Genomic DNA, 12,045 nt, shown 5'->3' with positions numbered 1-12,045 from the left:
TTTCACTACAACATCCGTTTAATTGCATCAGCACCCAGAAATACACAAAAGGCTACGTGCCAAGAGCCCCCCCCCCAATCAGAGAGCGGCTTCCTTCCATCATATGGTCATGGGCCTTCCTTTCACACGTCTTTCACGCCAAAAAAAAAAATAATAATTGCACCAATTGATGTACAAATACAGTCTTCCATTTTTCACACACTCATGGATTCTGCTGCTACAGAAGGGTCGGACCCCGGCGCCCACCCCGACACGGTCGGAGTGGCTTCAAGAGGAATAGTTGTACAAAACGGTATGAAGATTTTCTTACAAATGTATACCTGCAGTGTTTACTGGTATTTTTAAGGTTTTAAAATTAGGTTTTGTGTCACTAATGGCTTGTATCTTTTATCTACAGTAAATTGAGCATATATTTTTATTTTAGGAATGTGTAAGGCATTTTGGTAAGTGGAAGAGTAAGTTCTAGGTCACAGAGTGATCAAACGGAAGTCCCTTCCTTTGAACCGTCCTCTTCCCCCTGGAAGAAGAAAAGCAGAGCGGTGGGTTACTCAACTGGGTCTAACTTCTTACTTTCATAGCAGCTTAAGTAGCAAACCATTTTACGGACTGGTCAGATCTTCCTTTCCAGACAGTCAAAATTGTGACAACCCCCCCCCTTCCAGCTGAGTCCCATGGGTTGCCTAGAGCCACCAAGACAGTTGTTGGTAGTTTGCACTGCACTGCCGCCAGTTTTTGACAACCATGTGACACGGTTCCTCGTGGCCTCCGCTGGTGTCAAGAGGAAGGACGGAGCTTCCAGCACGGCAGAGCTCAGTTCTGCCCACAGCCTTTCCCAGTAACCCCCAGCAAGAGCTCGCTCCAACCTGAGCTTTCCTCCCAGGCACGAAGGGCTGAGCAGTTCTCCCACCCGACCACGGCCGGATTCTCATGGGGGCCATCCTGCCACCTCATCTAGTCACAACTCCAGAGCCACCCCAGGCAAGGGCTCAGTCCCCAATCCCAGCTCCTGGAACAAATACCATTTCCTGAAGCTGTTCTTTCAATTTCTTCACTGTTTCTTTCTCTTTGGCCAGTTGGTCCTGGGTAACCTTCAGTAGCTCTTGTAGTTTGGTTGCTGCCCGGCCCAAGTCCTTTGTTAATTTTTTTTCTTTTTCAAGTCTTTCCTACACAGGAGTTGAAAGAAGCCATCCCTGTGAGCCTGCCTTTGCAGTCTGGGCTGCTTGCAGGTGAACCAGTCCTTCCCTCCACCCCGTCACAGTGGGTCTGCACTGAGCAGTCTTGCTGACTAAGAGCCTTAGGCACATCCAGCTCCCTCCAAATGTCTGTGTTGGCCAAATGTCACCCCATGCTGCAGGGATGCAGCTACGGCTCATGCTGGCTCCCTGCCAAACCCAGGAGATGCCTGGGCTGAGCCAACCTCACAGGAGCAGAATTATTTCCCAATACGTGAAAAGCCCAGCTGGCAAGAGCGTTTGCTAAGGCAGCCAGCTCAGGGCATCACCCCTCTCCCTTTCTCATCTCGGCCAACGCAGATCTAGGGGCTGATTTCCATCCTGTTTCACCCTTCAGCCACGCCAAAGCTCACAGCCAGGCTTGGGGCAGGGAGCTACTTGCATGGGAACCATCTACGTTGCCCCAGCATCCCCAAGAAAGATAGACCATGCGCGCAGTCCCGCTTCGCCAAGGATGTTGCTGTCTTGCCTCTACACCAAACACAAGAAACCAGGGCAGCCAAATCACCTGGAGCTGCAGGGCCTCCTCCGTGTCGGAAGTTGCTGCATTTTCAGCCAATCTCAGCTTTTCCAGCTCTGCTTGCAAACTGCATGCAGACCTTTGTGCCTGGAAGAGAGAAACGTGCTCAATTAACACACTAGCTAATGACAGCAAGCATCTCCTGCACCCTGCCTCCGTACAGTGAGCTAGCAAGGCCCCAGTCCCAGGTGGGTCTACCTCTGATGAAGCGCTAGATTATGCAGCTGCTGTCAGATGGCTGGATGCATTGGGTTTGCTATTCGAATTTCCACTAGGAAGATGGCATGTCTCTCCAGAAGCAGCACGAAGCCCAGTTAAAGCCCTTAATCCTCAAGGGAAAGAGCTGGCCGAAAAGGGGAGACTTGGAAAGGGGCACTTTCAGGGTCCAGCAACTGGGATGTTTGCATGGTGGCTTTGGCACAGCCACCGTAAGAAGTTCCCTTTGCTCCAGAGGCAGCACGAGGCAAAGTGCGGCGATGTCTCAGACGAAGGCAGGGATGGAGAAAATTTCAAATCAACTCTTGGACTCCATTAGTAGCCAAGAACTCAAAAGCTTCGGAGGAAAGCTGACTCCGCTTTGCATTTCAGCCCTGGGGTAAAGCTCCTATATGCTCCACATCAGACAGAGCAGGGACTGCAGATCCAGCCCAGCTGTAAATCCCACTGTAAGAAGGTCATGGATGCTGGCAGAAAGGGCCCTTCCCTCTGCAGAGGAGCTTGCCCACAGCCTCTCCACAGCTCTCGGCTGACCCCCAGCTCTGGCTCAGCGAGCCACTGTCCTCTCCTCAGCCCTGTCCCAGACTTACTTCCTCCAGTTCCAGCGCTAACTTTTGCCTCAGCGCTTGCTCCTTCTCCACAAGAGCTTCATTTTGCTCTAGCTGAGTTTTCAACTGCATTGAGAGGGAGAAAAGACCCAGAAAAAAATATTAAAAAAACAGCACTAAGGACAGAGATCAACGAGGGGAGACGTTGCCATGAAAGCTGGGCTACACAGAAGAAACACAACCTGGAGCTTTTCCCAAGGCACGGAAAGACCGTAGGCACCGGTATCCCCTCCTCTCTGCACAAAAGGCGAGAGGACGCCAACGGTGGGCCCAGGGCTCAGTTTTGCATTGCCAAATTTTGCCCGCTTGCGGGGCAGCACAAGCTGGGACTCAGGACAGGAGGTGAAACATAGCGGAGGACATATCCGACAGGTGCCCGCGCTGCGCCAGCTGAACGGCGCCCTGGGGAAGGCTCCACAGTTCGTGGGATTAAAGGAGAGAACCGGAGTCTTGCCCATGGCAGCAGCCAGCTACCAGCAAGAGGTGTTAGCCTGGAAGAGAACAGTCACCGCTAATTCCTTCAGCCTGACACCAGCAAGATGGACAGAGCCTCTGCGCTGAGGCGGGCGCCGTAATCCTAATCCCCAGAGAAGGCCTCCAACTGGGAACGATGCCCAGCCCAGCTGCGTCGGGGCATCCGCTTCCTCAGTGGGGTCCGGCCTTCCTCCGAGGCAACCCAAGCGATGCCCTTCCCGGTTCAGCGCTCGAGGGTTGGCGGCGTCCCCGCAGCGGCGCTCCCCGTCTGCCTCCCCAAACCAGCCTGCCCCCGTGCCGGAGGGTCCCCCAGGGGAACGGCGTCAGCAAAGCCGGATGGCGACGCTTTTCCAGCGGGAGTAGGACGGGTGGCTAAAGGGGCTGGCGTCTGGCTTCCCGCGACCTGGGTGGACACGCGCCACACACACGGGACAGAAGACAACCCCGCCCTGAGCAAAGCCACGTGCAGGTTTCCATGCTGTTAGAGACGGTGACACAGGACAAGGGACATGGTTAGGGGGGCCAGTGCCTTCGTGGGCAGCAGTCTCACCACCCTAACCTCGAGGGGCGCGGGGTCGCTTTGGTCAGCTTGTAACCCCACTACTCCATCCTGCGCGTGGCTCTTCATCTCACTCAACTGCTGCCTGACCTGCAAGGAGGACCAGCAAGCCTGGCTCAGTTACGCACCCACATGCAGCAGCCATTACAAGACCCACAGGGACCTACAGACAATGCTCATTGTTCTTCTGCTTGCACGTGAGCAAAAACGTTTGGAAAATCATCTCGGGTTTGGCTAGACAACGTGTAGCGTAGCTAACCTGGGCAGTTTAAGACATTATGGCTCCCAGGTGTGCAGACCTGCTCACACCTCATCTGCTCTTGGTTAACCACTCAGTCCTTTGGCGTAAAGCCACCACCAAAGGCTTGTACTGACACAGTTGGGCTGTTAAACGAAGCAGCCAAGGCAGGGTGGTGCGTTCAGGAGAAGGAAGGGAAGGTTGCCAGATGAACACAGATGCGTTCAACACTTACAACTGCTTGTCCATTTAATTACAGTTAATGACTATGCAGCAGCAAGCACTCTCGAGAGGAAAGGGCTGCACGGGCTTAAGTGAGCCGGATGATAACAACTGCAACGCTCAGAAGAGTTGCAGCACCAAGGAGAAGCTGAAACCGAGGCACCGGGTGGTACCTCCTGGCTTGTGCTGCTCTGAGCAGGTCTGCAAACCAGCGATACCACCTCAAGATCTCAAAAACAAGAGCTTTGAACGAGGGGATCTCCTGACCCTCCGCTCACTGCAACAGGGCTTAAGGGAGCCCTGAAGGGCTGGAGCCAGACGCTAACAGACTCCTAGACCTTGTGGGTGAGCTTAGGCTCCAAAGAATGAAGCATTTAAATATGAGAAGGCAAAGTAGCAGCTTCTGTTTCACAACCAAAAATGTAATTAAAATTCAAAAGCCTTCATAATTTTGGCAGTTTTTTGGCTCTCCAAGCCCTCCGTCCCAGTCCTCTCGCCCACTTACCTGCAGAAACTTCACCTCATTCTCAAATTCTCCAAGTGATTCCCATACACATGGGACACACGACCCAGGTCCTCCCATCCAGGGGTGGACTGATGGACCCTTAGCGCACTCAACCTCCTGCAATCATAGGGTCCATAGCAGCAAGAGCTGGGGTTTCTGCCAGCTTGCTTAAGCCTTGCTGTTCTCCCTTCCTTCCCAGCTACCTTCACACAGGAGGAAAGGCAGGCTAATAAAATCTTTTCCTGGCTCACAAACATCCACTTTAAAACTGGATCCGTTTTGTGTCCAGAAGTACCAAGTTTGCCTGTGTCCTGGCTGTACGTTCCTCCCCTCTCCGAACCTGCAGCGAGGAGCAAGGTGCCCCCAGGCAGACCAGCCCTGGGTCCCAGCTTGCGAACTGCCCCGCAGCAAAGCGGCCAGCCTGCATGCAGCTCTACCGGTCCCAGCAGTGCGGCTGCAAGTGTCCCCCCCTTACCAGGGCCAGCTCCTTGCTCTGCTTCTGTGTTTCCATCTTCGCTGTCTCCAGCTGCTCCTGGGACTCTGATAAGAGCTGCCTCAGCTGACAAGGAGAAATGGAAAACAGGTAGCAAATGATAGCACTTAGGGCTTCGGTTTTTCCTCCCACTCATCCCTCCAAGCCCCTGCAGACCCCGCAACGTCACACAACCACCTAGCCCAGCTGTGGCTCCTCTCTATCCTGCCTTGCTGCCCTCTGCTTCCCCAGCCCAGTCGCCCCAGTGCTCTCGGCAGGGCAGGGGAAAGCAGCCCATTTATGCACTTGGTTTCAGAGCCCTTTGGCCCAGGGAACCATTTTTATAATGCAGCATCTCCTCAAAAAGACCATGACGGCATCACTTGTTAACCTGCTTGCTGAAGCCTGCTCTGAGAGATGGAGACAACCACGAAACAGCTTTGCCTCACCTGAGCCACAGAAATCCCACAGTCTGCAGGCCACTGAGGAGCAGCAGGGAACGTCTCCATACGGATCCCCCTGCCCCATCTCCCTACCAACAAATCTCCTGACATTAAATGTCTACAACCCAGACCGGGGCAAACATCTCCAACCACCTTCCCCTTCTGGTTCGCAAAGCTGTGAAGGCCCAGGGCACTCTCCAGAAAGCCCCTCTTTGCAGATGAGGGATGAATCAGGCTTAGAAGAATGAAGAAAGCAACGTAAGAAAGCAACAGCCCCAACCCACTTACAACTTCGACTTCTTTTGTATAGTTTTGGCGTTCAGAACTGGCCGTCTCCAAGTGATTTTCCAGTTGTGCTTCCAGAAGAGAGGTGTATTCTTTTAGCTGGATTAAAAGGAAAGAAAGCAGAAGGATTTGACTGTGTTGAGGTGCAACACTTGGACAACAGCATCCCAAACACACCCCGCGCTGCATTCTCCAGGGCAAGTCAGGAGACCAGCCCTGACTCAACCCAAGCACAGCACACATCCATCTGGCACCTGCGCAGGGCATGCAAGGAGACCTGGCACAGCCTGGGCCTTCTCCAGTAGCCAAAAGACCTACCTGGTCTGTGCTCTGCAGCTCTGCTTTCAACTTCTCTACCATGTCTTCAACGGATTTCAACTGGACTTGTGACTAAGCCAGAAACGATCAGAAAAGGTCAGTAAATAGTGTTTCACTTCGATCCTGAACATGTTTCACACAACTAAAAACTGCCCAGTGGTTCGCTCCCACCTCTTTTGCTTCGTCCCGCACCCAAGCACAAAAGAGTCCTAACACCAAACTGGAGCTCCATGGCCTGCAGCCAGCAGGAGCTGCTCTTCCCAGGGAGCTTCAGTCCAATAAGCCGAGGTTGTAAATTGGGGAGCAAGGTAACAGCTTTTGCGTGCAAGATTTGAATTGGCTGCTGTCAGCTTTCAACACTCATGAAGCTGGCACCAAACCCAGCGCAAGTTTCCTATCAAAAGTGTCTCTGCTTTGGAAGCGGCAAGGTATTTTTTCCAATGAGGCATCATGGGTTTTGCTATTAAGAAGAGCCATGCCATCCAAAAGCTCGAGGCATGGGGTTTGCATTTAAACTTGGATTTATTTTTGAAGAGGACTTCACAGTTGCTGAATACTTTGTAACGGAGGAATTCATCTTTTCTCCACAGAGAGGCAGAACAGCTCTGGGGCCTGCCCTAGCCACGACATTCACCCTGTCATGCACACTGACCATGCACTGACCATCAACACCAGCAGCCACAGCACCTCCATGCAGTCCTACGCTAGATCTTGGTGCAAGGCGGCCGGCAGCACTGGGACTTCACAAGCCGATAACAGGCTGAGAATTTAAAGGCTTCTCGTACAATAGCTCCCTTCACCTCTTGGCAGTTCCAATTAACTTAACCCCATTGTGACAGGGAGCAACGAGGCTGTGAAAAGTAACTTCATTTCAGTTCTGCATTTAAAAGGAAGGAGATAACTTAAGTCAGCTCTGCAAGAAGGCATGACCATCCAATCCTCCTAGGCACCAGCTAAGCCCCAAGAGCTCATGAAATATGCTCCCCTCAACACTCCTGGGCAGCAGCGGCTCTCTGGCAGCTGCCAGCTGGTGTTTTAATCAGCAAGAGTGTACCCAGAGCTAGACAAACAGCTGGAGCAAAAACTGCACACAGCACGTGCCTTGGACTTCAGCTCCTTTCTGAAGCCTCAACCAGCACCAGAGTTTGAAAGCAGGCCAAGTTCTTCTAAAAATCAGATTCTTGGAGCACTGCACATGCTCTGTTGCAGTCAAGCCAAGGGACTCTGCCCGCAGAAGGACTCAAGCCAGACTCCCAAGCTGCAGAACTTGGATCACTGAAACAGTAACACGGTTTCCTAACTACCATGACTGCAGTGGAGACCTGGAACAATTCCTCCTGCTCCACTGGAAGGACCTAGGCACACACCAGACAGCAAGGTGGGATCCAGGAGGAGGAGGGTATAACCTGTGGCTCACCATGGCAGGAAGCCATCAGCTTTGAAGTGGGGTGGGATTCTCATCTGTCAGTTTTGAGACAAGAGGGATGGAATCGGGGAGGAGAGAAAGTCCCCATGTTTCAAGAGTTCAAGGTTGGAAAGAACAACTAGGGTCACCACCTGATTCATAGCCAACAGCCTCTCTACTCTAACAGTCCAGCTCCATGAGCCTTCAGGTGCTCATGCGCCATCAGCACATGAGCAACAGACCCAAAACACGCACCTTTTGTAGCTCCTCTTCAGACACTGTGAGCTTTGCTTTCCACACTTGCTCCTCCTCCTCCACGCTCTTCTGCAGGTCTCGCAGCATCCCTTCCTGTTGGCAAAGCCCCAGCTGAGACCAAGCCTCCTCCCAGCCCTCCTGAGGGCACCGCAGCCACTGTCAGGGCTGGACACCCTGGACGTGCTGGAGGAAGTGAGGGTGACAGGCAGCTCAGTGCTGGACCTGGACTGAAGGCCACGTAGACACAGACACTGCAATACCAAACTTACCGTCTCTGCAAGGATAGCTCTGTACTGCTCACATTCTGCTTGTAAAGTGCTTTGCGCTTCCTCTGCCTCTTTCAATTTAAGTGCTGAATCCTGAAAGGGGAAGGGAGGGATGGAGGGAGAGATGAGGAAAAGAAATGAGTGGCTCTTCAGCGCTCCCTCGCCCCTCTGCTTTCCAGACCCTTCACCTACCAGGTGCTCTCTTGCAGTCAGGTGTTTCTTTAGCACATCCACTGCCTTCTCCTTAAACTCTTGTAGCCACGTATCATAATCCTGAGTTTGAAAAACAGGAAGAGGAGGGGAAGGGAAGAGAAAAGGATGCTTGGGTGTCTCTTATGCCTGTGTGGCAGGGGCCTGAAAAGCGCATGCCAACCTGCTGCAAGGAGATGGTGACTTCTGGGAAGGCAGACAGCAGCATCTCCTTGGTTCGCATCTGGAGCGTGTCAAGTTGTTGTTCCGATTCCTCCTGCAAGAGAGCCAGGCTGTCGTGGGATGGAGGCCTCCGGCACACACATGCCAGGCTGGAAACGCCAGTCCCGCTTTTCTATGCCTACGAGGGGGAACTGGCATGGGAAAACCAGTGGGCAGAAAAAACTACTACTGCTGCAAATCGCTACCACCAAAAATCGGTGAAACATCCTAGTTTAGCCACAGCACTCTGGGTTCTGGCACATTTTCCTTAGACCTCCAGACAGCAAAGGACTCATTCCCATTTCCTCTCCAAAAGTAAATGGAATTATGCTGGTTTGACAGTTATCATTTAACTTTTTTCCATGTTGCCACCTTGGAAGCAAAAGAAGGATTTGCTAAGAACTGTGTTATTCTGTCCAGTAGGTCCTCACATGCTCCTAGTTACCTGACCATGACCTGCACTGCAGAAATAAGTCCTTCAAGACAAATAAAAGCCTAAGATGCAGCAGAAAGCTGTTGACATCTCCCTCCGTACAGCCGGGGGATGTCCTTTGAATGCCCCAGCTCTGCACAGCAAGGAACAAGAAGACCAATTTGCAAGAACAAAATCCAGCTTCAGCTGGGATTTGGTCCAGCTGCCAGGAGGATTAGGCCAGCACCGCTCCTCAGGTGGAGGCAGGCAACCCATGGCAAACAACTCTGATGGCTCAGTGAGGCTGAACGTTTCCCCTACAACACTGGCATCACTGCCAGAAACACCGAGCTCACCTTTGCTTTTGTGGTAGCACGCAGTTTTTCTTCGCATGCCTTCTCCACTGTGGCTAACGCTTCCATTGCTTTCCAGTTCTTCTCACGGAGGTCCTGCCGAGACCACACATACAGAAGGCAATTAGCCACGCTTTACACTGAAGGCCACCACGCTGCTCACTGGCATTGACTCCACAACGTGCTCGGGCAGTGGCCTTCTTGCAGGAGCAGAGCACAGCCAGGTGGAGACAAGAGCTCCAAAGAGCCCCTTGACCCTGTCAGGATAGGATCTCTCTTGCTTACTATGTCCTAAACCTCGTGGCTGTACAGAGGACAGACACCTCCACCCACGTGGCCCACTGCCTGCTGCCATAAGCCCATCAGCTCAAGCACCTGAGCTGTGCACCTTGCACAGACATCTGGTCTCCTGCCAGACAAAACGACACCCGCGATGCTCTGCATGGCTGAAAGAGCCTCCTGCTGCACCACAGAGCGATCGTTAGCTGACTACAATGAGCTGTCGCCCCTTGTTTGTGCCCTGAAGATCTGGCTTTTGAAGGAAAAGATCTTCAGCGTCCAAAGCTGAATCCAGTTCACTCACGTACGTTGTTTTTTGTCTTTTGCTGCTCCACTGTCTCCCTCAGCTCTGCCGCTTCCCTTTCCAAGGATGAGAGCTGGTCGGTTTTTTCTTCGAGCCTGGAACAGCATGATGCGGGAGTGAGTTTCAACCTCCACCTCCCTCCCAGGTAGCAAGCTCCAGAAAATGGGACTGCAGCCCTTCCTAACTCGGGGTCTGCTGCAGGCTCTGCAAACAGCAGGAAGTCACCGCTGCATGGGGAGAGTGAGCGGGACTAAAACCCGCAACTGCAAAAATGAAAGACCATCGCAATGCTGAAGTGGGATCTAGTTTTCTACCGACCTGTCAGCAATAACAACCAAGCGAGTAGTTGGCTGGCTGAATATCCAGGACAAGAGGAAGCAGTAACCTGATTCAAAGGCCACAAATTCCAGGTTACACAACTGAAACTGCTCCCAGCACGTCCCCTCCATGGCTCATTAGGCTGAGATAGCCCACAGCTCTGCATTTTAAAAGTATCATCTTACTATCTTGGGTAACCATAAATCAGGGCCACCAAGTAGACACATAAGAGCCTGCAGGTTCCCTCCATACCCTCAGATCCACCATCCACCCTGACAGGAGTCTCAGCTTGAGCAGACCAAAGAAGATGCAGTTCCTCAACATGAATTGCTCAGATTTCTTGGGGACCAAGGACCTCTGGTCAGGCTGAACAACTGCCCTCCTTTTGAGGAATGCCGGATGCTTGCTAGCAGCAGGACCATCTGAGGTTACCCCCAAGAAATTATTCCCCGCATGGACAGAGACAGACTCTTTCATCCAGCAGATAGATGAAAGGCAATGGGCATGAGTGGCAACATGGGAAATGCCAATTAGATGCTAGGAAACCTTTTTTCACCATGTATGTTTAAATATCGGAAGGGAGGGAGTAAGGAGGACGGAGCCAGACTCTTCTCAGTGGTGCCCAGCAATAGGACGAGAGGCAACGGGCACAAACCGAAGCACAGGAAGCTCCATCTGAACATGAAGAAAAACTCTAGGTGACCTTGCTTGAGCAGTGGGGTTGGTCTAGATGATCTCTAAAAGCCCCTTCCAACCTCAACCGTTCTGTGATTCTGTGTGAGGGGGGCCAAACACTGGAACCTGCACCCAGAGAGGTGGGAAATTCAAAACTTGCCTGGAAACAGCCCCAAATAGCCTGCTCTAGGTGGCCCTGCTTTGAGCAGGCGCTTGGGTCAGGGAAATCCAGAGGTCCTTGCCTACCTTCAGCATCAACACCATTTCCCTAGCCTGATTTTAAGGAGACGCCAGCCTTCGTGTGCCTGGCAGCAACTGAAGTGTCACTTCAGGATGGATTAGCTGTTATTTGGGGCCAGCGCTAGAACTGATTAATGCTGTAAACAGCTGCGCTGGCCAGGATTCACCTCAAGTTCCCAGCTTCCCAATCCCTCTCACCCTTCTAACGGAGGGAGCAGGAAGCCCTCACCCACAGGGATCAGCCTCAGGGGAAGTCTGGGACATTCAGACAGCAAGTTTTAGGTGCTGTGACAGCCTGCTGTGTGTTAGACAGCATCGAGGCTCACCTTAACCGCAGCTGCTTCATTTCTGCCTCATTGGCTGCCTGGAAGAGAGAAAACACCGTCATTACCTGTCTCAGAGACCTGAAGCAGACCAGCCCTTGCAGATGGCATCCCAGAGGGGATCCATCATCAAAGATAATGCAGGTGCTAAGGTCACCGTGCAAAACATCTGGTGCTAAGAGCCGAACCACATGCTGCCAGCTGGGAGCTGCAAACAGATCTGTACAAACAGGTCGGTGCAAACACATCTCTTGCACATCCCAGGCTGGCACTGAGCACCACCTCTCCTGCACACTCCCACCCCCAAATTAAGAGAGCATCTGACCTGCAAGTCTCTGTCCTTTTCTGCCTCCCTCATCTGGCCCGCTTCCAGCAGAGCTTCGATGGATTTGATCCTCTCCACAAGCTTCACGTTCTCTGAGCTGGCATCCTGCAGTTTCCCCTTCAGGCTGTCAAGCTCCGACAATCTGCTTTTAACCTCCGCTTCGGAGCTCAGCAGCTTGGCCTGCAGTTCTGTTAGTGGAAGAGGGGAGAAACCTAAGATGGTAGGTGCAATCACATTCAGGGACTCTCCTCCCCTGCCCCAGCAGGGCCCTTGGGCAAAGAGGCCTCAGCCACGAAGAAGAGAGGGACGTTGGAATGGCATCCCAGGAGAGGACCAAGGCCTTGTCCTTCAACCATGACCACAGACAAGCCCTGCATCTATCCTGCA

At 52.6% G+C, this 12,045-nt stretch overlaps 1 protein-coding gene across 7 annotated transcripts in view; it reads right to left on the bottom strand.

Annotated features, from left to right (window-relative positions):
* RRBP1 (ribosome binding protein 1) overlaps window positions 1–12,045 on the bottom strand; it is a 48,720-nt gene continuing 36,675 nt past the window's right edge. For 5 of the 7 annotated variants that reach the window (XM_068940806.1, XM_068940804.1, XM_068940807.1 and 2 more), the window contains exons 9-24: window positions 11,659–11,846; window positions 11,337–11,374; window positions 9,782–9,872; window positions 9,198–9,290; window positions 8,392–8,484; window positions 8,211–8,291; window positions 8,022–8,111; window positions 7,753–7,845; window positions 6,093–6,164; window positions 5,778–5,873; window positions 5,050–5,133; window positions 3,610–3,699; window positions 2,559–2,642; window positions 1,741–1,839; window positions 1,020–1,163; window positions 1–517 (exon numbers count right to left, since the gene is read on the bottom strand). In XM_068940806.1, coding sequence (XP_068796907.1) covers window positions 479–517; window positions 1,020–1,163; window positions 1,741–1,839; window positions 2,559–2,642; window positions 3,610–3,699; window positions 5,050–5,133; window positions 5,778–5,873; window positions 6,093–6,164; window positions 7,753–7,845; window positions 8,022–8,111; window positions 8,211–8,291; window positions 8,392–8,484; window positions 9,198–9,290; window positions 9,782–9,872; window positions 11,337–11,374; window positions 11,659–11,846 — 1,475 coding nt within the window. In that variant the 3' untranslated portion in view covers window positions 1–478. The remainder of the gene's footprint in view (window positions 518–1,019; window positions 1,164–1,740; window positions 1,840–2,558; window positions 2,643–3,609; window positions 3,700–5,049; window positions 5,134–5,777; window positions 5,874–6,092; window positions 6,165–7,752; window positions 7,846–8,021; window positions 8,112–8,210; window positions 8,292–8,391; window positions 8,485–9,197; window positions 9,291–9,781; window positions 9,873–11,336; window positions 11,375–11,658; window positions 11,847–12,045) is intronic. The other 2 variants (XM_068940810.1, XM_068940811.1) reach the window with 1 other exon arrangement.

This window comes from Struthio camelus, chromosome 3, assembly GCF_040807025.1.
Source record: "Struthio camelus isolate bStrCam1 chromosome 3, bStrCam1.hap1, whole genome shotgun sequence".
NCBI lineage: Eukaryota > Metazoa > Chordata > Aves > Struthioniformes > Struthionidae > Struthio > Struthio camelus.
The sequence above is the reverse complement of the archived record's forward strand: the minus strand, read 5'-3'. Positions and strand labels throughout refer to the sequence as shown.